The sequence below is a fragment of the Podarcis pityusensis genome (genome assembly GCF_964106645.2).
Source record: "Podarcis pityusensis genome assembly, chromosome: 11".
NCBI classification, from domain to species: Eukaryota; Metazoa; Chordata; class Lepidosauria; order Squamata; family Lacertidae; genus Podarcis; species Podarcis pityusensis.
Genome location: NC_138036.1, coordinates 19,430,434 through 19,458,187, shown reverse-complemented (window position 1 = coordinate 19,458,187; position 27,754 = coordinate 19,430,434). Strand labels below are relative to the sequence as shown.

At 43.5% G+C, this 27,754-nt stretch overlaps 1 protein-coding gene and 1 long non-coding RNA gene across 5 annotated transcripts; both read left to right on the top strand.

The window, feature by feature from the left end:
- Positions 1-27,053, top strand: HMGCS1 (3-hydroxy-3-methylglutaryl-CoA synthase 1). Of its 4 annotated transcripts, none has more exons than XM_080972767.1 (11): positions 28-151; positions 3,419-3,542; positions 14,499-14,956; positions 15,878-16,003; positions 16,678-16,842; positions 18,313-18,481; positions 20,419-20,589; positions 21,692-21,798; positions 22,203-22,328; positions 23,085-23,248; positions 25,073-27,053. In XM_080972767.1, the coding sequence occupies exons 3-11, from the start codon at positions 14,509-14,511 to the stop codon at positions 25,163-25,165; spliced, it is 1,569 nt and encodes a 522-aa protein (XP_080828893.1). In that variant the 5' UTR covers positions 28-151; positions 3,419-3,542; positions 14,499-14,508; the 3' UTR covers positions 25,166-27,053. The 4 variants fall into 4 exon arrangements, with proteins under 4 accessions (XP_080828892.1, XP_080828893.1, XP_080828891.1 ...); XM_080972765.1 differs by lacking the exons at positions 28-151; positions 3,419-3,542 and adding exons at positions 8,913-9,062; positions 23,953-23,992; XM_080972766.1 differs by lacking the exon at positions 3,419-3,542 and having other exon boundaries at positions 1-151.
- Positions 23,999-25,010, top strand: LOC308458439. The gene is made up of 2 exons (XR_013977411.1): positions 23,999-24,726; positions 24,760-25,010. It is a non-coding gene; the product is annotated as an uncharacterized lncRNA (long non-coding RNA).
- Positions 27,054-27,754: the final 701 nt, after the last annotated feature.

Genomic DNA, 27,754 nt, shown 5'->3' with positions numbered 1-27,754 from the left:
GGAGAGCTGCCGCTCACCGGTTTCAAGCGGTAGCTTGGGCGGCGGGGCTGGTTTAAAGGCGCATCTCCAGCCGCGGCTGCGTCCCATTCAGGACGAGGAGCTGAGAGACAGCGCGCGGACCCTGCAGAGAACGAGCCATCGCCGCACACAGGTGGGTGGGATCTTATTTCCGTCCGGTGCATAGGGAGCACCTGCCTGGTTTTGGTGTTAAATTGAAGCTCTCCCGCCCCGCCTCCTCCAGGACCAGGTGTGCCAACCCAGAAATCGCACCTGTGTCTACTCAGAAGTAAGCCCCGCAGAAGTCACCAGGTAAATTGTGCTTAGGGTTCAGGCGAAGGCTGGAACCCTGCGCGAGCTTAGCTGGGTGTAAGCCCCATTGCGTTCAACGGATCTTACTTCTGAGTAGACCTGAATAGGCTTGCCACCTAAACTAGGTGCTTGATTTTTCCAAAGACCATTAGGGTTTTTTAAGGTGGTCAGATCAAAGTTTAGGGGGTACTTGCAATTCTAGAGCTGGCTGTTTTCTGGGATGGTGGTGGTAGTAATATGTGGCCCCCTGGTTACATTTAAAAGGAATATAATTGTTCTTGGGCAAGGGTGGGGAACGTTTAGCTTTCCAGATATTGGTGAACAGCCCCAGCAGCTGTGGCAGCTGGGCAGGGATGATGGGAGTTGCAGATCAGCAACACCTGGTGGGCCAAAGGTCCCCCACACCTGTTCTCCAGTACTAAATAAGACCCAGGATGTCATCATGCCCAGTGCTTCTGCTAAAGAGAATAATTTTCTACTCAGCAGGCTTGTTTGGGCAGGGAGGCTTGGGAACATGTCTCTGACCTCCTTATCATGCCACTGTTCCTCAAGAGAAAGAGCAGTTAAGTTGCCAGGGGTGGCGGTGGTGGTAGAATTGAGCAAGTGGTGATTGCAAGGAGCAGCTACCTCTGATTCCTCACCTGCCCATTCCCTTAAGGAGGCTCTTCTACCAGGTAAGAGTCTACTTACATGGATTTAACCCAGTAAGGTTGCCCAGAGAGAGGCAGTAAGCAAGAGAGAGCAGCTCTGCCAGTTTGAACGCCTTATCGTCACTTTAGGTGGGGCAGTGGCTGCCCTGCTGGGAGCAGCTGCTTCTGGCTTGCTCACCCACTCTCTCTGGGTGGCCCTACTGAACCCTGTCCACCCTACCTAATGGGAAAGCATAGGTGTGGAAGGCCTCTTGCTAGGGCTCTTTGGGGCTGTCTCTCAGATCTCTCTCTCTCTCTGTTTATGGGGTGGGGCTGAGCCAAATTTTTTCCACTGCTCCACCCAGAGAGAAAGGGGGTGAGCAAAAGGGAACATGAGTCTCTCACTCCCTCACTTGCATCCTTCCTCTGAAGCAGTGCAGATATGGCACCTTATGGCACCTAGACAGGGAGGCTGAACTAGCGGAAAAAACTGATTGAATGTATTTATTGCCCTTAACTCTCCCTCTCCCCTATTGTGTTGCCCAGAGAGAGGGAGGTAAGGTGGCAGAGGCAGAAGAAGCCACTCTCTGCTCTTCGTCTGGATGCTATGACAAATCCAAGCCCTGATCTAAAGTGAGGGGGCAGGCAGGTACCCCTCAAAACCTGTTCTTCAGTTTGCCCATTTTTGCAGACAAACCAGTGGCAGCTGTTCTCTGGGCGGGAAGATTGGGCATTGGTGTTTCATGTGGCACAGAGCAAGGAAGCAAGTCTCTCAGGGGGCTCTCTACTGAAAATGGTGGCTGTTGCACTTCAACAGCTTTGGGAGGTGGGGGTCTGTACTAATGTGAGAGCGAGGCTTGGGCCAGTTCCCCCCCCCCCTATACTAGCCCAAAGTCATCCCGTACGACAGCACAACCCCAAAGTACAGAAGTCAGTAAGACATGGCAAGTCAAAGAATTGCTTGCTGTTGAACAGTGCAGCCCTCAGTTATTATTTTTATTTCCACTAAGTTCAGTGGGGTTTGCCTCCCCAAAAGTGGGTATCTGGGAATGGCAGCTGCAGTTGACTTCTGCAAGGAAGCCACGGGAAACCCAAAAAATTGCGAGGAAATCCTTTTCCTGATGATCCAGATAGGCTGCCTTGTTAGATCTGGAGATCTTCTGAGAAGTATTTTTGTTTTGTTTTTCGTTTTGCTAAAAACTGAGCACCAGTTCATCTCCCAGCCCTCCAGCCACCTCCAGTTGCTGTCTTTGTTGGGTGGTGGGGAACTTGTGTCTCACTAGAGTTTGTGAGCTCTGGAATAAAAACCAGAACCTCTCAGCTTTTTAAAATCTGTGTTTGGAAGCTTATAATGTCCCACCCAACCAGAATTATTTCTACTTTAGGAACCCTGCTTTCTTTCATTACAAGCCAGCTGCAGCTTCTGATCAGCCAGACATTTAAAACCAGAGTAATTTTAATTGTAAAATAGAAATCTGCCCAGCTGACTTGTTAATTACTGTAGAGTACATCTACCAAGTGAGATTTAGTGATCGGCTTTCATTCTAGGATAGACAGAAGAACTCTAAAGCTGATAGATCTTGCTGTCTTAAGAAGTAAATGGTTTCTATGAACCTAGTGGGCATTTCTTGTGTCTGGTCAGACATATAACCCTAGAGCAATTAAGGGCTCATCCACACTTAATTTTTGACTCACACTTTCTGGGCACAGGTTTCTGGTTCCCTGGTTTGTGCTAAATCGTTTTCTTTTTTGCCCGAAGATTTCTTCAAGAAAACCCAATCTTTACCGCTGACTTGGAGCAAGATTCCTATTTGCTCTGATTCAGCAGTAAAGCGCAGGTTTCTGTGGGGAAAGGGGGAGGGGGAAAAAAAACACCAACCCACTTGAAACAGACCTGGAAAGCCCAGACCTTTGCATATAAATGTAGAGCAAAGGTGGATGAGCTCTCTGTTGCTAGAGCTTTGTGGTGACATTGAAATCTACCTTGGCAACCCTACTCTGGGGGTGTAGCCTCGGGACTAGCAATTCCATAGGGAAGTCCCTGAACTCTAGCAGAGAGAGAAGTGCAGCTTTATTGGCTGGATCAGGTCCTTCTACAGTACTGGTCATAAACAGTGTACTTTCCACAAGTTTTGGACTCCAGCTCCAGCTGAGTCATCATGACATCATCATCAGGGATGATGGGAATTGTAGTTCATAGGATCTGGCAGGTGCCACACTGAATGCCTCTCTTCTAGAGCATTAAAAATGGCCACGTGTGCTTTCTTCAGTGTGCATATTGACCAAGGACCAGAACTGGATTAGGAGTTGGCAGGTATGCCTGCTGGTGTTAAATTGCCCACTTCTGTCTGCAGTTATCTTCCCTAGGATTTTTTTTTTAAAAAAAATCCCTGCATTAAAAAGGGGAGGAATTGATCTTGGGGAAAATACTTCTAGTAGAGAGTCCTCTTTCAGATATGTCAGGGTTTTTTTGCTTCTAGGCATGTTCCATCTCACAAGTCGCTGCCTGCAAGTCTAAAGTGGTATAGTCAGACACAGAATACCACCTCTGCTGTTTGTAAGGACTAAGTATAAGGATAAAATCCTCTACACACAACACAAAAAGTAAGTCCCATTGAACTTGCTGGGCTTTAAACTAAAAGAGCTTGCTTAATGATTCCACGGTCCATCTTAACAGATTTTTCCGAGGGATGTCCATGGAGACTGGTGCGCAAGGATATGCAAATTTGTGAAGTGTTCCACTTTTGTGTTGGATTGTGACCTCCTGTTTCCACAGAATGCCATAGGGAGGCCAATATGTTGTTAAATTCCTAGGATCACTGCTATGCTGAGTTTTAAAGTAAGGGCAAAGCATTTATCAGGTGTGGCTTGTTTGTTTTTTTCAAAAAATTGATTGGCTTCATCTAGTTACAGCAAAGTCTCTGATCACAGTGGAAAGAGTTCTATCGCTACCAATTAAATCCGTGGGTCTGCATAGTTGTGGTTGCGTCATGCACCCTGTTGCTCTTCTTCTTTGGACACTGATCTTTACTAGACAGAGTAGGTGATGTCATTGTCATTTTTTTAATGGATTTTGTGCTCAGTGTACCTCCAGTTTTCAGGAGGTACCTGCCCATTTAATCTTTCTGTTTTTTTTTTTTAAATAATATTAAAGTTTCACAGGAAAAACAAATTAAAAAAACCACATTAGTAAAGAAAAAGTTAACAATAAAAAGAAAAAATACAAAGTAAAAGGAAAAAACAATTTAAAACAATTTCATCTTTTCCTCACTTCTTTTACGTTTACTTGTTTCCCTGACCTCCTCTTACCTCCCTCTTCTGTATTCTAATTAAATATGTTAATCCAACAATTCCTTTCCCTCCTTTTTAATCCTAGTCTTTAATCTTGATATAATATAACTTTAAATTTTACATTTTACGTATTAAAAACCAATTTTTCCATATTCTTTTGTGCCTGTACAGCTAGAAACCACTTAACTTCAATCCAACATCATTCTAACATTCATTAATTTTGCAATATTTCTGTAAATAGTCTTTGAATTTCTTCCAATCTTCTTCCACCGACTCTTCTCCCTGGTCACGGATTCTGCCAGTCATTTCCGCCAATTCCATGTAGTCCATCATTTTCATCTGCCATTCCTCCAGTGTGGGTAGATCTTGTGTCTTCCAATACTTTGCAATGCGTATTCTTGCTGCTGTTGTAGCATACATAAAGAAAGTTCTGTCCTTTTTTAACACCGATTGGCCGACTATGCCCAGGAGAAAGGCCTCTGGTTTCTTCAAGAAGGTATATTTAAGTACCTTTTTTAGTTCATTATATATCATCTCCCAGAAAGCCTTAATCTTTGGGCACATCCACCAAAGGTGAAAAAATGTACCTTCAGTTTCTTTACATTTCCAACCCCATTTAATCTTTCTGTACCATGTAGTCTGTTTTTCGACTGATCATCTAGCATGCCTTAGTATTTCATCATGATTTCATTGTATTGTTTGGTTTTGAAAGCCCGAGGCATTCTTGTATCAGCCTCTGAAGTACATTGGGACAGCAAGTGCCTCTTGAGATTTCCCCCCTGAGGGTAGCCTGCCTGTAGGACAAGAAGGAAAATGGATGCTGTGTTGTGCCTAGTAGATTTATTCTGGCATAAACCTGAAACTTCAAGAGGCTTTCTAGCTTTGAGGATGATTTTTTTTTTTTGTCTTTCCATGTAATTTTTTTCTTGCTAAAATTTGTGTTTTGCTGCAGCTGGCAGCTCAGAAATTGAAAGTTTCTCTTCTGAAAATGCTTATCTTAATGTGTCCTCATTCTCTTCTCTCCCCCCCCCCCCTTTCCCTGAGATGACTAGAGAAATTGGACTGCATACAGTTCTTCCTTGTTTGGCTCAGAAGTATTCTGCTGCTGCCTAAAAACGTGAGCTGCAAGTAGATGAAAATGCCTCTCTGAATTCTTTCAGGTCTGGCAGCAGGGAGGTTTTGTAAGAGCCTCACTTTCATAGGGTTGGATTTCCCCGTGTGGGCTCCTGACGCCTCTGGGTGAAGAAGTGGGGGAAACCAGTAAAAAATAAGCTGCAGGACATGTCCACTCGCCTGAGGCTGCCATTGCTGCTGTAAGCCAGGCTCAAACTATGAGCAATGTAGTCTGACAACATAGCAATGCAGGTTGTGGACAGTGACTACCCCAGGCTGGGGTGGAGCTTTCCTGACTCTCATGAAGAAAAGGAAACGATGGCTGCTTAGGCTTTCAGATTCTACATCTGGGGGAGAGAAGGTCTTGCCAAGTTTGCTCGTAGATATATAGTGACCCTTGTGGTTGTGAGACAGTGACGCCTTGTGGCTGTTTTTAGTGCTAGATTTTGAGATGTACAAAATCTTTGAACACCAAGTACTTCTGGAGCAGCAGAGCTTACAGTAAGTTAGCAAATGATGACTAATGGCCCTTCACAGTTGTTAATGATTTTTATGGTTATGTGAACAGAAGTGGACATTAGGAAGAACTTCCTGACAGTAAGAGCTGTTCGACAGTGGAATTTGCTGCCAAGGAGTGTGGTGGAGTCTCCTTCTTTGGAGGTCTTTAAGCAGAGGCTTGACAACCATATGTCAGGAGTGCTCTGATGGTGTTTCCTGCTTGGCAGGGGGTTGGACTCGATGGCCCTTGTGGTCTCTTCCAACTCTATGATTCTATGATTCTATGACTTGTCTGCTCTCTCTTGTCCAGGCCTTTAGCATACTTGAAAGATCCATGTGAGCATTTTCTGGGCACTTGGTAGCTATGTCAACAGCTTGTGCATACTGTTTACCAACTTGTGGCAATCTCAAGTCATGTGCTAGTTTTGCTTTGGCCCGATTATTCTATTTCCATTCCTTTTATTTATTTTAAACATTTCCTTTCTTAACTATGTTCCCTGGTGTAACTGATGCTTGAAGTGGCTCTACAATGCATTCTAAGCATTTATTGGATAAGGAGAAAAGCAAAATGCTGCATTCGACGGTGGAGGGACGGGGCAGGACACTATAGCTTGGGAACAAACTTCTTTAGGCTTTCCCATGTGTCTGATGGGCATATGAATTGGGTATCATTAGAACAAGCCTGTAGAAGAAATTCCTGGCGGATGAGGGGCGGGGGGAGAGATGCAAGCTGGGAGTAGGAGACAAAAGAAATATTCACAGCCCAAAGCTCAACCTACCCCTGTAGTGTTGGCTGGAATTGATGGGTTGTAGTCCAAAGCATATATGGAACACACCAGGCTGGGCAAGGATAAACCTTAGCCACTCGCTAAAAGTTCTTCCATAGTATCTTGGTGAGGATGTCGCTAGGGCACTGCTTCCTATCGCAGTGGATTCACTGCCTGAGCCACACTCAACCTTTTTATTACAAGTTGCTGTGATTGGAAGACAAAGTGAATACAAGGGTGGTGGCCCATAGCCCCAAACCTTTTTGTGGAAAAGATGCATGCCTGAACATGGTGTTTTAAAATTGCTGTAACATGCCCTGAGACCATATGATTAAAGGCAATAATAAAATTTATCAATTAAATTATTAACAGGATTACTATGCTTACAGAGTCATCAACAACCTCTAGGCTATTTACATGAAACAGTGTATTAAGCTTCTACAACGATGTTTGGTTCTTGCCAAAGATGGGATGGGAAAATTGCATAATTCTTTTACACATACATATTCCTTTCCTTAAAACCCCAACCACAGAATATGTACTAGATGTTCTGATTGGCATAGTATAAGTAGATTAAGTCAATTGCTTAATGATTTCCTGGAAAGGAAATTTGCAGAATTCAGGCTGTTGCTCATATATCAGTTTCAATCTTCTAATTGCTCATGGTAATACATTTTTTTAAAGGTGTTCTAAAGTGACCCTTCTACAAGTAGGATATTTCACAGTCATCTCGCCTTATTACTGCAAAGCAGCAAGCTTACAAAACAAAGCTCTACACATCGGTCACCTCTATTGAAATTCATCCCTCTTTAGCCAGCTATGTAGCTTGAAAGAATCCCCATTTATTTCATAAAGTGACCTCTCAGGAATTATAATTTCAGCCACAGCTCAAGTAATAATGAAGGACCAACCGCATCTGCTATTGGGTCCCTGAAGCACAGATTCACACAAAGCGGCAAAACGTCCTTGCAGGTTATTAACAGGATTTTATTTTAAGTGCATATGCAGAACAAAGGTACAGGGCGATAAGTATGCAACCTGCACACCCAGTCAGGGTGCGCCCCCTTTATACAGATTTGCAGAATAGAATACCACCTGATCTCTTGTAAGCCACCTGATTTCTTGTAAACCGAAAGTTATGGCAACTTCCTATGTCCTTACATGGGCTTGCCCCCCTTTCCTTCCTGCACCAGCCTTTCCACGCCATGAACCTCGACACGTGTTCAAATGTAAAACATGTGATTTATACTAGTAGCAATAAAATGGGGCTTTGTCTCCTGCATTACCCTCCTCCCTTTCAACTCGCCTCCTTGTCTTCAGTCTGGGGCCAGAATAACACACATTCAACCTTGCTCTTCTCTTTCTCACCGCCTAGGCCTAGACATTCCAACGAGAGGCCCATTTGCACTGTAACATTTAAGCATGTCCTTCTGGTTGGTGTAGAAACCTCCCCTTTTGGGATAATAATAGAACAATTATATTGTAATATGCCCCTTCTATAAATCTGTAGGTCTGCCAAACGGAAATCAGATTTTTAAAAATATTTTAATATTTTTCATGTAATTTTACAGGGAGAAATCTGTGCCCGCCTGAAGTGGGACTTCCAACTCCCAACATCCATGGCTCATGGATGATGGAAGCGGCAATAGTCCTGTTGCAACCCTCCCTAGGGCCTTTTGATGAAAGGCCAGTAAGACATATTCTAGATAAATAACTGGAGTCGCGGGTTCCCCATCCCTGCTCTGCTGCCATGCTCCTGCTTAATACTGAGGTCAAGAAACTTCAGCGGCAGGGGTGTGTTTGTGATACGTCTGAATATGGCACATAGTGGCAGGGGGTTGTGTGCGTGCTTGTTTCTTTGAATACACAGTAGGAGTTCTAACTCAGCTCATGGCAAAGTAACTAAAGGCGGCTGTCCTTCACAAGACACCATTTTTTATGTTCCAGTACACGCAGAGGAGGCGTTGCCTACATTTTGAGGTGCCGATCCGGGTTTGCCCTGCGTCACGTGTGCAAGGTCCCCGTGCGCGACCTCGGAGGCAGGGACTTCCCCTCCCTCCTTCCCACGTATTCCCTGTGTGCTGGTTTCGTATCGTCCTCGGCAGCCGTCGCCGCCCGCCTACACACCCGTGCGCCGCTTCTCAGAAGCGAACGCCTAGTAGTAGCCCCAGGAAAAGGCGGCGGCGACTCGGGCTCCTCCGTTGCCTTCGCTCGGCCGAGTGAGGGGGCGCGCGAGCGCAGAACGCCCTCGAGCCAGGCAGGGGCGTGGCTTGCTCAGCCGCGTCAGAATGAAGGGGGAAGTGGGCGCGGCCGAGGGAGGCAGCGAGCGGGCGGCCGCGCGCCGCGTTTTCAAGGTGACAGCGGCGGGTTGGAGCCAGAGGGCCCGCCACGAGGAGCGCATGCGCGCTGGGCCGACCCGGTGCCGTCCGGAGCCGGTGATGGGGTTTCACTGCGTGTGAGTGAAGCGCGGCTGGGGGGGGGGGAGGGGCGAACCGCGCCGGCCTTGACCTCGGTGAGGACGCGGAAGCTTCTGCCCCGGTGTTTCCTGAGAGATGTGGTGGTGGGGACTTTCATCTGGGTGGCTTATCTATGAGGGAAGTGCGGCTGCTCTGCCTGACAGGGAAACTGAGGCAAAGGGTCCCTTACCACGGAAGTGGAGTTACAGAGCTCTCTGGGATAATTCAGGGTGGGTGTGGGTGGGGAGAGGCTTCTTTCCTTCCCGATTCCCCTTTCGGCCTTGTCTAGTTGGGCCATTGATCCGCCCAGCTCAGTGTTTTCCTGCACTGACTGGCAACAGCGCTCTTGGGGTTCAGCTGGGTGCAGCGGGTTGGACTAGATGATCCTTGCGGTCCCTTCCAACTCTGCACTGGAGACCTTAAGCATGTGACATGCTGCCAAGCTTTTTGCTCCCCCTCCCCACAAAAAAAAGCCTCACGGTGTGCTTGTGTGTGTGTGTGTTTACTTGGAAGCAATCCCCACTGTGTTCGTGTTTTCATTGTGCCTGTTACCTGCCCCCTGCCCTTCTCTGGTTTTAGCAGCCAACTGACATTTGATTGGAGGAGATTTCCTTCGCAGTGGAAGAAGGGTTCACCAGTTGTATTTCTGTCATGTATGCACAGGTATCCTTCCAGTAACATAGATAGCCACATTTTTCTTTTTTAAACATAACATACGTGGCAAATGACTGCCACACATCTGTGCTTTCTGCCATAATTGTGGCATTGCCAGGGCTTGTTATATCTGGATATGAAACTTGATGATCCAGGCAGGCTTCTGGTATTTAGGGCTATGATGTGGATAGTTGAATGATCTGCTGCTTGTGTGGGCTTCAGATTTTATTTTTATATTTGTTTGTTTCGTAACAAAATATTATCTGAAGTGACTCAGGATAGTAGAGATAATTGATATAAACAGTTGTTTTCCAATTAGATTTTCGGTTTGTGAAGGGATTTGTTTCGTCTTTTGCAACATAGCTCCAATGCAGTCGTTTGCCCCCTAAGAGACCCAAACCACTGATAAAGGGAATCTTGTGTATACATATTGAAGCAGGCAGTGAGTGCGACTCACTGTTTTTTCCTGCAGGACACACCAGTGAAGCAGATTTGCTGTGATACTACCAGGCTGAAATTCAGACACACTTTTTCAGTGGTCATATGGCACTGAGGAACATGTAGTGTTAACTTTGGCAGTGTGATATTTGGCAGTTGCCCATTGTCAATCCTCGTTCCTGGAGAGGCTGTCAAACTGTTGTTTTGGGTCCTTAGTCAGCAAAGCATTGTATAAACTTTCTAAGAGTGAGTAGAATGTTTTGTCTGATAGTTGCTATTTTCTGTGGGTTGGAGGTAAGCAGCACAAAAAGAATGGAGAGCTGGTAAGATTAAGACCATGTCAAACCAAGACAAGCACAAATCAGGTAAATTTAAGTAGGCATCATTCTGCCTTTTGCCCAATGGAGACTCGCTTGGGAGGAGCATACACCTCCCTAGCAAGGGCTGTGTTTAAAAGCCATCACCAGTCTTCTCAGAGATTGGTGCCAATGGAGGGCTGTAGCAAAGGGCTGTCTTGGAGTACTGCTGGTTGTAGGTGAGCAACTGATTGGATGGCTGAGATGGTTTCTGCGTTGTGTTTTTGTTCTGCAGGATGTTGGGCATTCTCAAATTACTAGTTTTTAGTTAAAGAATGCATGAGTCAGGAAGAGTTTCAATCTTCTTTTCAGATGGAGAAAGAAACCAGGTTGCTGCATTATTGGGCATTTTTATTACTGGTGGGGTGATTTGATGACATTAATTTCAACCATTCTACAATGGTACATTTTCATAATGGATATGAGGAATGGTTTGGCAAACTACTGGCCAAGAAGCAGCTGATACTGCAGGCAAATGACTGCTGTCTTTATGGAAGTTCAGAGTCATGACTCCATATTACTTTGTTTTCTTCTTAAGTTGTCATTGATTATGAAGGTTGTTTTTTCAACAACTCCGTTTTCCACAACTGGGGCTTGACTTAACTCAGCTGGTTAGAGTGTGGTGCTGACGTGTAGGTAGCAGGCCCTGCCCTGCTCTTGTTTCCCAGCAATTAATTTTCAGAGAGATACTGCCTTTGAATCTGGAGGTTCCACTTAGCTTTGTCAGTTGATCTGTTAAACTCATTTTCTAAAAACCATTGAACACAAAAATTCAAACAGTTAGGCTGAGCTTCATTGTAGCATAAGTGGTCCCCAGCACACTGGACCCAGTGCAGTGAAATTTTGTATAAACTATTGGGCTGTGAAAGCAAACATAGAAACCTTGTATGTGGTATGTTTATCCCCATGATCCATCAGCAAGTAACAAGCTGTTTGGGCCAATAATCAATGATTAGACTGACCTCTATAAAATTTGTCTAATCTCTGAATTTAAAATCAAAACCATAGGATTGTAGAGTTGGAAGGGATCCTGGGAATCATCTAGTCCAGCCCCTTGCAATGCAGGAATATGCAGGTGGCCTGTATGGGGATCGAACCCACAACCATGATTCTTTTTTAGAAAACTCATGGCCACATCTTGTTGCAGCAAATTCTGTAAGTTATGTACTGCGTGGATCAGTTCTTCCTTCTACCAGTCTTGAATTAACAGTAGGAATTAACAGTTATTAGTTTCCAAATAGTATTAAAAAGTTATTATGACAAAGAAGTTATTACCCTAATATTCAATATTTTAAAAGACATACTTAAAAATCTGAAAACTAGTCAAAACAATAATATAAGACTATTAAATCTGCAAGAATTAATTCAATAACACAGATTTTTCCTTCTGGCGTTCCTATTCCCAAGTCTCCATACTTCATTTGCAAAGTGGTGTGTGTGGTGTCCCATACAACTAGGGAGTGCATTTGAATGTTCCAAGCACGCGCTACAAATTTCTGCACCATTGTATGCATGTTGGATGAGGCAGATGGGCACTGGGACAGAGTTGGTGTTCCTCTTGTGGGTTCCAGTCTGCAGAACAATCAATGTCCACAGAAGGGGAGCCCCAGAAGTCATGCAGGGTAAAGAGTTCTACCCATCACTTTCAGCTGCCTACCTGCCTCTTCGCTTTATCTTTGTTAGGATTTCTATTGCCCTAAGGAATTTACATGATCTACCCACTTGAAATAAAGTTCTCTTCATTCCAATACCGCATTGGATGATACGCCTTTTGTCTCCTATCCATTTGGCAGTTCTTTGAAGTTTGCATTTCATACAGGATGTTCCATGTTTGTAGATAAAGATCATGTCTGGATTTGCCATTCAAAATAATTACGCAAGACTACTGGTACATGTTGCTTTACTCCTTCAGAATCTCTTTGGTGTCCAGTAAAAAGATCTGTACATGCTGAATGTCCCCAATTCACCCCCAGTCTGTGAATGAATGACTTTCTTCAGTGGTTGGACTGGGGGTGGGGGTAGGGAAACCCTGTTTGAGACCTTGGAAAGCCTCTGTCAGTTGGAGTGGTCCAGGGATAGGGAAGCTCTGGTTCACTAACTGAAGTTGGATTACAACTCCCATGGATGGTCATGGGTTCCCTATCCCTGGAGTATACTTTCCTAGGTAAATGGAACAGTGGTCTCACTCAGTTTAGGTCAACTTCATATGGAATATTCTTGGCATTTTTCCTCTGCCTCCAAGCTTCGCAGTTGGGAAAGAACAAAATACATGCTCATGCAGATACCATATTGTCAGGGGTTCAGGAGCAGAGGCACAGGAAAGGGAGGAAATAGAGAGCGAGGGGGAGGAGTCCGAAGGAAATGTTAGCGATGACAGCGGTCCGAGGTCTCTGAGTCTTTCCAGCGAATCGGAAGATTCACAGAAAGGGGCTCCCATGGTCAGAGCAAGGGGGGTGCCTAGGGGGACACCCCAGGAAGAAGGGGCCAGAGGGGACTCAGAGAGCAGCAGTTGGAAATCAGGACCAGCGTCCACACCAGAGTGCAGTAGGGGGGAGGAGTCCCAGGCATCGGGATCAGGCGGCGCACTGCCAGTGGGAGGACATGAGTCAGGATTGGCCACGCCTCCATCGGGGAGCGAGGAAACGGTCGAGAGGAAGGTTGAAGGCTGGGCGCGCGCGCCAAGTTCAAATGTACAGGAGGGCGGCGCAGTTGGCAGCCCGGATAGGGAGCCAGGTCCCAAAGCCCGCCGAAAAGAGGGGGAGGAGTCAGGGGGGTCAACGTCAGCGTCAGAAGAATCCAGGAAGGAAGGGACCCCGGGGGGTAGCAGGACCCAGAGGAGAAAGGAGAGACGGAAGAGGTGGAGTAAGGCTAGAATCTTAAACTGGTGTACAGGGGGCGGAGACTCAGATGGAGCTTCGCCGATCTAACCCCTAGACGTAGAGCTGGGGCGCTGCGGCTTGAAAATGGAAACTGTACTTCAATAAAGACTTTTGTACATTACTGCCGGCTAGCGTTGGTCCTCTGTGAGCTGGGACCTGGAGCCAGCTCTGACACATATGATTTTCAGTTGCTGTTCAAATCTGAAAGGCTGCTCCACAGTTCATTACAAAGGGATGGGTTTATATTACTTTTAGGGAGCAGCTGCAAGCCTTTATTCCCCTCCCCTTTCTGCAACAGTCAGATTGTTGTTTTTTCTTCATTTGGGGGGTTAACTGCCAGTAGATGGTATAATGAGGTTAACCAAGATTGTATTCTATGTAACACAGAGACAAGAGGACCCTGGTGGTGCAGTGTTTTTTAAAACACTGACTAGAAAGGCATGGCCTCATTGCTGCGGTTGGAATGTCTGTGGTTATGGGGCTGTACACAGTGTTGTTCCCCACTAGAAGACTACTTACCTGTCTAAATTGGTTTGGGAGTGTCTGACGTAAGATATCTTCTCAATCTGAATAGTACAGTTGCAAATACAGACTTGTAGTGTGAGCTAATAATGCCCTATATATCAGCTGGACAGCAGAGGTTGGGATAAAATAGCTCTGCTCCAGTTTTACATACATGGCAATTTGTTAAAATGTGCTTGGGATAGCAGCTGTAGCCCTGGTCTCTTTAAAATCAGTGATTGGTGTGGGCAGAATTGCAGCTGTGCAGACTATAGTGTAACTGTCAGATTCCTCTCCTGCTCCCAAGTAGCTTTTCCTACTTTGAACACTCTGCCAGGTGTCTTTCCTGCTTTGAGGGGTTGGACTAGATGACCTTTGGATTCACTTCTAATTCTGTTATTCTGTGTACCTGCTTTTATGACCATTGCCCTATTAGTTGTTGGACTGCTTGTGAGTCAAAATATTTTATCAAAACATTTAATCTCCAGCCCTTGTGCTTTCAGTAAGCCTCAATGAATGCATTGGTACTTGAATCTAAGTAAGCATGCACAGGATCAAGCTTTGCTCACTCTATTCAAATAAGCACTATTAACTTCTTTTCTTTCAGCTGTACCACCATGCCTGGATCTCTTCCTGTGAATGCTGAAGCCTGCTGGCCAAAAGATGTGGGAATAGTTGCTTTGGAGATCTACTTCCCTTCCCAATATGTTGACCAGGCAGAGTTAGAGAAGTTTGATGGCGTGGATGCAGGGAAATACACCATTGGCTTGGGTCAGTCCAAGATGGGCTTCTGCTCGGATAGGGAGGATATCAATTCACTTTGCCTCACTGCAGTCCAGAAGCTTATGGAAAGGAACAGTCTCTCCTACAACTGCATTGGGAGACTTGAAGTTGGAACGGAGACGATCATCGACAAGTCCAAATCGGTAAAGACTGTCCTGATGCAGCTTTTTGAAGAATCTGGCAACACAGACGTGGAAGGCATTGACACAACCAATGCATGCTATGGCGGCACTGCTGCACTCTTCAATGCTATCAACTGGGTTGAATCCAGTTCCTGGGATGGTAAGTTTGACATCTCAAGCAAGCAGTATTTCTTAGAATTTGACAAAAAAAGGAAAGGAAAGGAAAGGAAAGAAAGAAAGACAAGGCATGCAGAGATATGGAATTTAAATGTTATTAAATGTAATCCTGTAAATAATAGTCACTTCAGGACTATGAAGTCCTGGCTGTCATGTTCTTGTGATTTCAGGAGGGCTTGATAAAAGCTAATTCCTAGTCCATTATGCTCATTCATGCTTAGTGAATATTACAAGAGGAAACCATATTAGTGTTCAGAAGTAAAAAAAAGGCAGAGGGCAGTGATCCTTTGCAAATACCAAGCAGGGGAGTAAGATTTAGCAGGAACACAATTGGCCTGTGAAAATGAGCCCATATCCCACTAAACCTGTTAATAGTTTCTTGTACTGAGCCAGCACTTCACTCATCTGTACTGATCATACTATTGGTTGCAATGCAAACTAGCTGGTGGAATCAGGTTGGATAACATACTTTGAATCAGTGACTGTAGCATTCAATGCTTATGCTAATTGGAACCTTTCCCCTCCTCTTTCCAAACTTTCTGGTGACTCCTAAGCTGCCCATCTGCAATTGCCCTCAATTTTGTTCCTTGCTCAGAAATGATCTGCTTAACAGGATGTTTGTATGACAAATAGAATTGTGTGAGAAGAACTTTGTATGCATTAAGTATTGTACATGTTAATTGGTGGCTGTGGGAGTTTAAGATTGACTTCTTGTAATCTTTTCCCCAGTGACCACGCAGCCCAATTCTCTGCATATTTACTTTGAATTCTGTAGGGCTTACTGTTAAGGGATTTGCTTCCAAGTGCATGTATATATAGCATTGCAGTCAATGTAGTCAGCAGTTGCCTCAGCTAAAAATGACTTTTATGTAGCCTTTTTACAGCATTTGTTTGTGTTTTTCAGGGCGTTATGCACTTGTTGTTGCTGGAGACATAGCAGTGTATGCCACTGGAAATGCTAGGCCAACTGGAGGAGCCGGTGCTGTTGCTATGCTTGTGGGACCAAATGCACCTCTTATTTTTGAGAGAGGTTAGTTTTCTCTTGCAGACTAAATATTATTGTTAGAGCAGATTCCAGCAGTATTTTAGTTCAAATGAACAGCTTATACAAGCATTCTTCACTTGTGAAATGCCACAAGAGCAAGCTAGTGCTAGATCGCCTTTTCCTAGATTGCGAACTATGTTGGTTTGCCCTTATGGGGAAAATTAAGCAACCTGCATGTGTTCACTCCTCTGCAGCTCACATGAATAGACTGCTTATGTGAGCAGTAATCTCTGCAAGTGAGCTGCCTGGAACATCAGCCTGTTAAAATATTAACAAATAGCTATCTGTACTGCTCGGCATTTAGTATTCTAGTATTCTTTTTCCTGATCACATTGGGAAGTGGAATAACTTTTCTGTTCACCACCACCTCTCACATCCACCAGATTAATCTTTGGTTGTACAAAGTGCATCTTATTTTTTATTATGATTTATTGAATTTATATACTGCCCTATGCCCAGAGGTATCAGGGTGGTTCACAGAATAAAATCAAAATATAAAACCACAACCTAATCAAAATAAAAACAATAACACAGTATACCCCCCCCAAAAAAACCCCCACATTTTAAAAGGGATGTCAGTCATGTTTTGAGGTGGTAAGAGTACCTTATTAGTGGACTTCACTGCAGCATCTCTTTCAAATCTGGCTTCTTTTCCCTAGGATTGCGAGGGACCCACATGCAGCATGCCTATGATTTCTATAAGCCTGATATGGTATCTGAGTATCCTGTGGTTGATGGGAAACTGTCCATACAATGCTACCTCAGTGCATTAGATCGCTGCTACACTGTCTATCGCAAAAAAATCCATGCTCAGTGGCAGAAAGGTATGTCTTGCTAGAAAGTACCATTGCAGAATCAAGGTGTTTCTTTCCCCCCTATCTTCTTGGATCCTGTCCTCTTCCACAGAATTTGGAAAACTGTCACAGACTTAAAAACCATTCTGCCAGTTATGGCAAACGACTGCACAGAATTCTGCTGCTGGTTCAGGAGAGCAGTGTATCTTGTGTTTGAATGCCTATCACAAGCACACTATAGCCCGTTGTTCACACAGCTGCCCCTGCAGCGTGGGGTTACTGCTGAACATGCCCTATATTAGATTTCATTTTGAGAAGTATTTTTACCCTGTTCTTCAGCTGCAAAAGGCTTCCGGGGTGGCCTGTGGTGATCAGTAATAAGAGGGTCCCTGCTCTAGGCTTACAATCTAAAATAGAGAAGACAAAAAGAAAAGAGATTGGCTTCAAGGAGGAGGAGAAAAATAAACCTAGGCAGGCATTCATTGCTATAATATTTCTAGCAGGGAAGCTCCTTGTTTGGTTGAGCCACAGTGGTCTCTTCCCCTTTGTCATGATATTCTTAAGGCAGGGAAGCAGCCTTTTCTGGCTGGGGTGGATTTTTAAAGGAATTGACAATGAGTGGTGAGAATGGGGTAAATGAGTAGTGCAGTAGTGGAGCAATAGATAAGAAACAGATAGGTTGATTAGGAGGAAATCGTTTTGTTTCAAGAGTGGGGTGTGGGCAGGAAGATCTAGGCTCGGGCTATCCATGGTTACTAGCCACACTGACTGCAATTCTACCTTCACTGTTGGAGGCAGCATGCTACTGAGTGGTAGTTGCTGGGACTCACAAATGGAACAGTACTTGGGTTGTGCTTGCAGGCTTCCCATGGGCATCTAGTGGGCCTCTGTGAGAGCACAGGATGCTAGGCTTGGGGGGTTGTAGTCTGATACACCAGGGCTCTTCTGAGACCAGATTGACGGACACAAGAGTTGGTTCCAAGCATATCCAACAGCATGGAAGTAGGAGGTAGACAAGTATGCCATAAGCAAATGAGTTGTGTCACACAGTAGAAATGTGAAGGTAAGATGTGAGAAGGGTGAGAAGTTGTTGGAGCAGAGGATTAAAATGTACTTAATCTCCAGTACCAGAATGGGGAACCTGTGACCTTCCAGAAGTTGTTCAACTGCAACTCACATCAGCCCCACCCAGCATAGCCACTGGTCAGGAATGATGGAACATGTAGTCCAAGTTTTGGAGAGCCATAAATTCCCCCTCCCTGTTCTAAGCAAAGATCTGAGCCGATCCCAAATTTAGTTGGGATTTTAAATAAAAGGTAGTATAAAACGAATTTCATATTGCAGAAATAAGAATACACAAATGTTAAAACTTGTCGCCTGATCTTTTGCTTGTTTACTTGGAAATAAGCTTTACTGTGTTCAGTAGTTCTTTCTCCCAAGTAAGTGTACATAGGACTTAGGCAGAATAGCATCCATGTCCTGTTTCTTTTTTTATTTCAGAGGGAGTTGACAAAGACTTCACCCTGAATGACTTCGGTTTCATGATCTTTCACTCTCCATACTGCAAACTTGTACAGAAATCTGTAGCTCGTCTGTTGCTGAATGACTTTCTGAATGATCAGACACCCACAAAAGAAAATGGCATCTATAGTGGCCTGGAAGCTTTTAGGTAAATAAAAAAATTCTTCAGTACAAGAGAGACATTACGAAGCATCCATAAACTTGTATCTGGAAGTAGTTCTATAGCTGACATTGATCTATTTTATGTATGATATTTTTTATACAGCTCTTAAAATTTAAGGGAGTGGATCTGGAATGCCCTTTCATAACTGCCTGAAACTTTGTCTTGATAAGGTTCATCCTATGCAAAGATTTCTTGGAAAAAATTAGGTGGAAAAGAACATATCACTAGGTTGATTTTTTAACAATAGTCAACAAACTGAGAGCAATTAGCTTGATTTTAATATGTGAAGATAGCCTGGGGAACCCAAAGAGGATAAGGTTATTCTACGGTGTAGCTTAATCCTAATCACCATTACTTGGAAGTAAGTCCATGTGTGGAATTTACTTCTTAGTAAGTGACTCTCTTTTGCTATCTTATTCTGTTGCAGCAAGTGCACAATCAAGGCTAACACATTTCTTGGCCTTGTTTGGATGATTGTATAATAAGCTGATAGGCGAATGGGGCTTTCATTTACACACACAACTATTTCTCTCCCCCCTTCTCCATATGACTGAATGCATTGTGGAAAGTCTGCAAAACCAGTGTTTCCATTTTGGACCAAACATGGGGAATCCCTGGATACTGGCTGCAAGACAAGCTAGCATTTTAAAAACATGGTTTAAAGTTTAAGATCCCAGCTTCTTCTCAAAGGATATTGAAGAGCTAGAAAAGGTGTTAGAAAGGGTCAACCAAACTGAACAAGGGACTGAAACATCTCTTCTGTGAAGAAAAGTTGCAACCTTTGAAGCTTCTTAGTTTAGGGAAAAGGTCAGTAAGGGTGGGGCAAACATGAAAGAGGTGTGTAGAGTGATGTATGGTATGGAGAAAGCAAATACTGCTTTCATAACACACAATGATCCTGAAGTTTGTAAGATACAAGGCAAGCAGAAGGAAGAACTCTTCACATAGCACATAGTGATGGCTCCCAACTTGGAAGTCTTTAAAGGGGATTAGACAAACTGATGATAGGACAAGGCTGTCAGCGGCTATGTTACCTTCAGGATCTGAAGCAATATGCCTCTGAACACCAGTTGCTGGGGATTGTGAACAGAAGAGGGCTATTGCACTCATGCCCTGTTTTGTAGGCTTCCCACAGGCATCTGGCGGGCCATTTGAGAACAGAATACAGTGGTGCCTCGCAAGACGAAATTAATCCGTTCCGCGAGTCTCTTCGTCTTGCGTTTTTTTCGTCTTGCGAAGCACGGCTATTAGCGGCTTAGCGGCTATTAACGGCTTAGCGGCTTTAAGAAAAAGGAAACAAACTCGCAAGAACTCACAAGACGTTTCGTCTTGCGAAGCAAGCCCATAGGGAAAGTCGTCTTGCGGAACGACTCAAAAAACGCAAAACCCTTTCGTCTAGCGAGTTTTTCGTCTTGCGAGGCATTCGTCTTGCGGGGCACCACTGTACGGGATCAGATGGGCCATCAGCCTGATCCAGTAGGTGTCTCTTAATGTTCAAAGGTTGTAACCAAAGTTTCTGGTTTAGAAAAAAAATGGAAACAATGGTTTTATAGACTTTTACATTGCACTAAGGCACATTGAGAACAGAAGGAGAGGAGCAGCTCCTTCACTATTGCCTGAACACGGCCAATGTGAAAGTTAGTATTGGAACTAAATATTGCAGTGTGTGACATCAAGTTAAAATTGTGCATGTTCTTCAGTATAATAAATTGGCTATATCAAATTGAAATAGGCATGACTGAAGGAAAAGTGATGTCTTGTGTAGCACAATCTGGGTGCCTTAAAAAAACAACAACAACCTGGGATAACTTTAGAAATTAAATAGAGCAGATGTGGCATGTTTATAGGTTTCATAGCCTTCTGCTCTAGTAGTCTTTCAAGTTACTAGTTTTTCTTCTAAATGCTCCCCTTGCTATCTTCAGAGATGTAAAACTAGAAGACACCTACTTTGACCGTGATGTGGAAAAAGCTTTTATGAAGGCCAGTGCTGAGATTTTCAATCAGAAAACCAAAGCTTCCTTGCTTGTATCCAATCAGAATGGAAATATGTACACGCCTTCTGTCTATGGCTGCCTTGCTTCTATCCTAGCACAGTAAGTATGAAGAAAGGATCTGAAGCTGGGTTTGAGGTGTTTGTATAATTATCTGACTGACGTTGGGTATCAGATTCCTAAAGGACTGGCTTGCTTTAGGCAATGGCTCAGCCCCACATTCTTCCTGTGAATTAGTAAAAAGCAGAGTGCCTTTGAGCATGCACAGGGTGCCTTCCCTTCTTCACTGAGCGACCAACTTTAACACCACACTTCAGAAGGAAATTATTCCCAGATATGAGTGCAACTACCAAGCAGTGCTGAACCTTGCTGCTTCTTGTCTTTTAAAACTAATTAAACACTATCTAAAGGTGATGTACAAAGTTGTTGAAAAGTCTGTGACAATTGTAACCGTATATTTGAGCTGAATGACAAAATTTAAAGCACGAAGGTGACTTAATTGTAGATTAAAACTTCTCCAACAATATAGGTGGCAACTACCTATATTGGGCAGACAGCAGTAGGAACTGTGGCTACTAAGCTGCTTCATGAACAATCTTAAGTTCGCAGAATATCTGTGTGCTTTTGATAGGACACACTCCACGCTTCATGAACAATCTTAAGTTCGCAGAATATCTGTGTGCTTTTGATAAGACACACTCCACGCTGCTGTTGCTGCTTCAAACAAACCAAGACTAGCACACCTGTTTTATCAACATCTGTGTATCTTTGTAGCCAGATTCTGCATTTCCTTAGTATTCACATGTACCAGAAGTTACTTGGCATAACTCACTTGTGCAAGTCCAGGCTTTGCAGCTGAAGAAAGAGGGAAGAGTCTGAACACTGGTAATCTTTGACTTGAGGCAGAACCAATAGCCTTCAGCTAAACTCCTACATGTTTGAAGATAATTACATGGCCAGTGGTTTCGCTTTAGCAGAAAGAGAGGAAATGATTGAAGGCAGTACAGGATGGAGACAGCTTATTACCTAGAGCTGCTGGCACTGAGATTGGGGATGAAGGCGGAAGAAAGCGTTCTATGTGCCCCAGGTTTCATTAATCTAGGAACAAGCCAACTAAATCTTTTTAGACAAATAATCACAAAATATTTGTGTATTAATCTTCTCTAATGTGCTTTTCACTAACACCTTGTTCTCTGGTGTGCAGGTATTCTCCTCAGCAACTGGCAGGACAGAGGATTGGAGTCTTCTCTTACGGCTCTGGGTTTGCTGCTACCCTCTACTCCATCAAAGTTAGCCAAGATGCAACCCCTGGTGAGTAAAATCACCAAGGTTTCCTATACACAACCACTTCTAAAGTTAGTGTGTCACTGACAGTTATTGGGTGCCAGTGGTTAGGGATTTGCTGCCCAGGTGTTCCTGGGCTACAACAGATCTGGCCTCATCTCTGGCCTCTTATGAGGTTTTGAGAACTTAGGAAAGGGTGTGCTGTGTCTTGATATAACAATTAATGAACTTTTACTACAGCTAGCTATATTACAGGAGGGTTATGTTGGAAAAATAGCCCCCACTCTTTCATAGTATAAGAAGAAATCAAGATGCTGCTGTTTCTAACTTGTATTCTTCATTGTCAAATCATAGAATTGGAAGGGAATTGTCGAGTTGGAAGGGACTAATAATTCTTTTTAGAAAATGTAAGTTACTGCTTTCTACTGCAGGCTCTTCTCTGGATAAAATAACAGCAAGCCTCTCTGATCTGAAGGCAAGGCTCGATTCAAGGAAATGCATCTCGCCAGAGGTGTTTGCAGAAAACATGATGCTTAGACAAGATACTCATCACTTAGGTAAGCGATGGTGGGATTAAGTTCGGCAAATGTCTGCCATAAATTCAGTGATAGCCTCTATTAGGCAACCGTTGATGATAAAGCAGACCCTGAAAGCTTATTTCCCTTTTTAAAATAATGAAGTTGGCTTCCAAGCCTTCTGGTTGTTGTAAGAGATGTTAACCAACTTGATGGTTACAGCTTTGACTTGAAATATTTGGGTAACTCTGTCCATATTGAACTGGCAAAAGGCTTTTATTTTCATGCCAAACATGGGCTTATAAATTAACCATGAATTAAAACCGCAATCAAGAGGACAGCAGGACCTGGTTCTCAACTTCTCAGGTCTTCAGATTAACAACTTCATGGTGGATCTGAAAATCTAATTGTGCTGTAAGCACTGAAGTGGTTGACAAAAGTGTCTTGCGTGCCCCATTTCCACAGCTCCACCAGATTGTGATAATGGAGGGGTGGAGGCATTTCATATTCTTCTTTGGGAGCGTTGCAAGCCTCCTGTGCATCTTCTTATAGAGAAGACAGTGAAGGCGCTTGCCTTCCCAATACCCTTGAAGCATCTGAAGATGAAGCACAACTTGCTTCAGTTCTCTGCATTTCCATGTGACGTAGCACTAATCCCTTCATGGTGTGTGTCTCTCGCACAAGATAAAAGAAACCAAAACTTTTCCAGCATGACTCTGTATGTAGTGAGGTCAAAGATTAAGCTAACACCAGGAGTAAAGTGTCTATTTAGAGCTTCTGCGTTCTGTCTTTTTATAGCCAACTATATTCCACAATGTTCAGTGGATGATCTGTATGAGGGAACATGGTACTTGGTGCGAGTGGATGAAAAACACAGAAGAACCTATGCTCGTCGCCCCGTGCTGGGTGATGGGCCCTTGGAAGCAGGAGTGGAAGTTGTTCATATGGGCCTTGCTCATGAGGTAAGTGTAAAGAGTCGCTTTAATTAATCCTTTTAACATCCAGGGGCTAGTGCACTCCTAATGGCGTTGATCCCTTATTTGTGGGTTAAAGACATCAGGAGCAGGCCGCAGAATTGAACACTACCCCCACCCCAATCTACCTTTAATGTGATTCATAGATATCTTGGCACTGATATGAACAGTTGTTTAGGCTTACCAGTTTCCTTGCTTGAGTGGAATGATAATAGTACCCCAGCCACTGTGGGCAGCTTCCAACAGATATAAAAGTATAATAAAACATCAAGCATTAAAAACTTGCCCATGCAGGGCTGCCTTCAGATGTCTTCTAAAAGTTGTATAGTTATAGATCACATTGACATCTGATGGGAAGGCGTTCCACAGGGCGGACGCCACTACCTGGAAGGCCCTCTGCCTGTTTCCCTGCCTGCCCTCTTCAGTTTCTGGTTAAGCAGGGAAACCAGTAACCCTTAACTATTGTTTAAAGTTGGTGCTGGCATACCTATGGACTGAAGCTAAGGTGCACATGGGCCTGGGAAGGAGGGGAACATGCCTTCCAGGAGGGAATGTTCAGAGATGTGGTCTGCTTCCAATCTCTTTAAAAATGATTCCCTGCTCCATTATGGGTGGAACAGCCACAGCAAAGGGTGGCTCTTTGCTAACCTTTCCTTTTTTTATTTCTCTTTGTTACCAAAACTAAATTACAGACAATTAAGCACATGTAGCGGATGTGTAACTGCTCTTCCAGTAAGTTACAATCTTCAGTAATCTATAAACCCTGTCAGATCACACATCCCCTCTCTTTCCCTGCTCTTACGTTATATGGTTCTTCTCCCACTTACCTCCGCAGTTTGTCAATCTCTTTCTCTCTCTTCCCCCCACCCCTTGTGCACTCTGCCCAACTTCCATTGTCAGGCATACAAAATATTTTGCTGTCATTGATAAAATAACAGGTATTTCCCTTACACTAACATATTTTATCAGCTCCAGCAAGATATTTTTTAAATCCTTTAAGCCTGTAATATGAAATTTCACAAGTAACCTCAGCAGTCTTGTCCCAATATCTAGAAACTTTAGGGAAACCACACCAAAAATGCAAAAAGAAAAATACTTGGCACTAAGCAAGACACTAGTATTTACCTTGTGAATTCTGTCTTAGTTTTTGTGGCCTCATATCCCATCTCTCTTCGTAGATTGGGTTTTCATTACATTTAGACATGGATAATGGCAGAATTTTTCCCTGTTCTAAAACACGCCCAACTGTTTCATGATACTGCTGTTGAAAGTTACCAAAATCATTGCAATTGATTGATACGCTATAAATCTGGGATATGATATTCTTTGGATTTTCTTCTGTCAGTGATTCCTCCATTTCAGATACTTGTCCATTTTGTTGTAATCAACCCCATTACAGAATACCAAATTCCATAATATTGACGCAAATCTTCAACCCAGTGTTCTCCAACTCATGCCTTCCAGGTGTATGGAACTACAATTTCCAACAGCCCCGGCAGGTTGGAGAAGGCTGCTGTGTAACCTGACATTCTTTGAACAACTTCTAAGACGGGAACGCTGCTGTTCTCAAATTGGATCTAGAAATCTAAATATAACCTATGTTGTGTCCAACTCTGAAAACTTCTTATTGTGCAGGATAGATTCCAATGGAGATTTGTCTGGACAAAGTATTTGGAACTAAGTTACTGTTGCCTAATACTGGGGCTTTCTCAATGAGTCTTGAAACAAAATTAAAGTAAGATAATTGGCAGCTGTGCTTTTTAATAATGTGTTCTAATCTGTGGCTTTCCCCCCCCTCTCCACCCCTTCCAGCATATCCCGAGCCCTGCCAAGAAAGTACCAAGAATTCCTGCAAAAACAGACTCAGAAGCCGTTGCTGTTTCCCTTTCCAATGGGGAGCATTAAGAGACCTCTGTGAGGTGGGAGTTGGAAAAGTTGGGGAGGGCTGGGGATGTACACGGGAGTAACTGTTAATACCCATGTTTTGCTGTACAGTACTGCTTAGTTGGGAGCATGAAAAACTGTTAATCTTGAGGCTCTGTCTTTTGATGCAGTTTGTTGATACGTAGTTAAATAACACTAAAAAAAGTTTGCCAGCTTCTTGGAACAGAAATGACCAAGGGCTCTTTCTAACAAACAACTGTTTTAAAACAACAGCAAATGGTTCAAGAATAGGTACTTAAATTTACAGAGGGGTAGCCATGTTAGTTCGTTGCAGCAAAAAAGACAGCAGAGCCTTTTGGCATCTTAAGTTTAGGTCTACAGTTGCTTATGCTGTAAAAATATATCACTTGATCTTTAAGGTACCACAAGAATCTTTGTGTTTAGTTTAAGCTTGGGAAGACTTCAGTTGTGCTTGCCCTACTCTATTTTAATGAATTAATATCCAGAGTGGAGGTGAGACTTTTTAAAGCCATTATGGAGAAAAATTAATGTGACCTAAAGCTATTTGTGAGTCATTTTATCTTAAATGTTAGGGTCCTATGTGCCTTAACAGTATAAGCACCCGGTCTTTTAAATACAAGCCTTGTTCCATCCCCTCAAAACATGCTATGCATTTGAAAGGGGATAATTGGCTTGTTTTTCAAGGTGCTATTAATTGGTTCAAACCCATCTTGAAAGTTGGAGGTCTGTGACATGGTTTCCAGTTGTATGCTTATAATATTAAAAGCTCCTCTCACTTCCCAGAAATCATTTTGCAAAGCTAAGAAGTGCATGCATTTGGGGAGAGAACACTCTCTTGCCCCAAAGTGCTATTGGTGGCTACTTAGAAATAGTTGGAAAGTTAATTCTTTTTGAACCTCTTGTATGTAATCTTTTATAAAGGTTGCTTAAGAGCAGGCTTTGCCATACTCTGCTTCTACAAAAATGCAAAAGCTCAGCCCAAGAGCCAGGATTTGATCCTGAACTTTTTGCTCCTCACGATTGTTTTAGCTGTGTGGTGTGGGGTTCTGCAAGCTGTAGCTCTGAGGTCGTGTATAAATAGCTTCATATCTCAAACATATTTAAAACTCCACTTCACTTCTGCAAGGAGTACTCAAAAGGCTGCAATCCTCAAAGCACTTACCTTAGAGTAGGCATGAACAACTTGTGACCCATTGAGTTGAACACTGCTCCCCAGCTATGTGTGATGGCTTGCCGGGTGCTTGCTAAAATTGACCTGTGTTGGCTACCTGCCAGAGACTTGGAAAAAAATGGTATGTGTTGAGAACCTGGCTGGGCATATTCAGGGCTTGTGAGGGGTGCCTTTGGCCTGCAAGTTGTTCTGCTCTACAACAGTCCTGTTTATTATCACACACTTGCTGAAGTGTAAGTGCTTTGGCCATTGCAAGTATATTGGGTGGGCCTGGATGAACTGGAAGCAAAGGGAAAGACAGCTCCTGGCTTGTAAAATACATTGTGTTTACACTAAACTTACACAATTTGTCCTGTTTTTATTTTGCTGTGAAATACTTCTTAACTAATGCATACTGTGCTAAGTTACAAGATGCGGTGTTTGGGGGCTCTGTAGTTTGTTTGTTTTTTGAAGCAAATTACTTAGGTTTGATACAGCTTGTTGGGGGAAAACGGTTTGATTTACACCACTTTTTTGTCCATTTGTGCCAAGTGCTGTGGCTATATAAAACAAAGGAGAGGATCCCAAGCTTGGTTTTGTTCACAGGCTGGTGATGTATCAAGTCCATTGCAGGCAATGGACAGGCTTAAAACAGCAGCACCAAATCTAACGTTTATAAACCTCAAAAGTAATGAAGCAGATGCCTTGCAAAATAAACACTGAGCTATCTGAACTGCCCATGTTGGTGTAGTTATGCTTTGTATCCAAACCAAGGAGGATGAACTGTGGCTGTCCAGAGGGCAGATCTGATTAAGCAGATGCGTTGTCAGTGGCCTCCACATCCAAGACTTACCCTGCTGGAATTAGAAGGGACAGGGTGAATATTTCCTGCACTGCAGGGGGGTTGGACTTAATTACCCTTGCAGTCCCGCCCAACTCTAATTGTACGATTTCTCTTTAGGACTCATCGTTGAACCTTAAAAAAGCAAAATCACAGACCACAATGTTACAGACATGGGAGGAGGAGAAAAACAGTGGGTAAAATATTATTTATGGGTCCTATTCAGTAGGTGCCTGCAGATGTGTATTTTCAGGACTTGCCCTCTTCCTGTGACAGAAAATTCCTTTAACTGTTTTTAATGCTGAAATTTAAATAGTTGTAACTTATCCTGGGACCTACTAGTGAAGGGCAGGGTAATAAATTTAATAATAGTGTTAACTATTATTACTTATAATGCAAACATAACCAGGAAGACCTTCTAAAGGATTCCCACACTACTCAATGCATGTGAGGCAAGATTTCACCTATATTAACAGACCTTAACATGCTGTCTAAACTCACCCAAGTGAAATGCACCGTGTTAGTTCCAGACAGCAGCCTGAGCCAAAATTCTAAGCATGTTTACTCTGAAGTCCTACTGGGACTTGCTGCATGATAA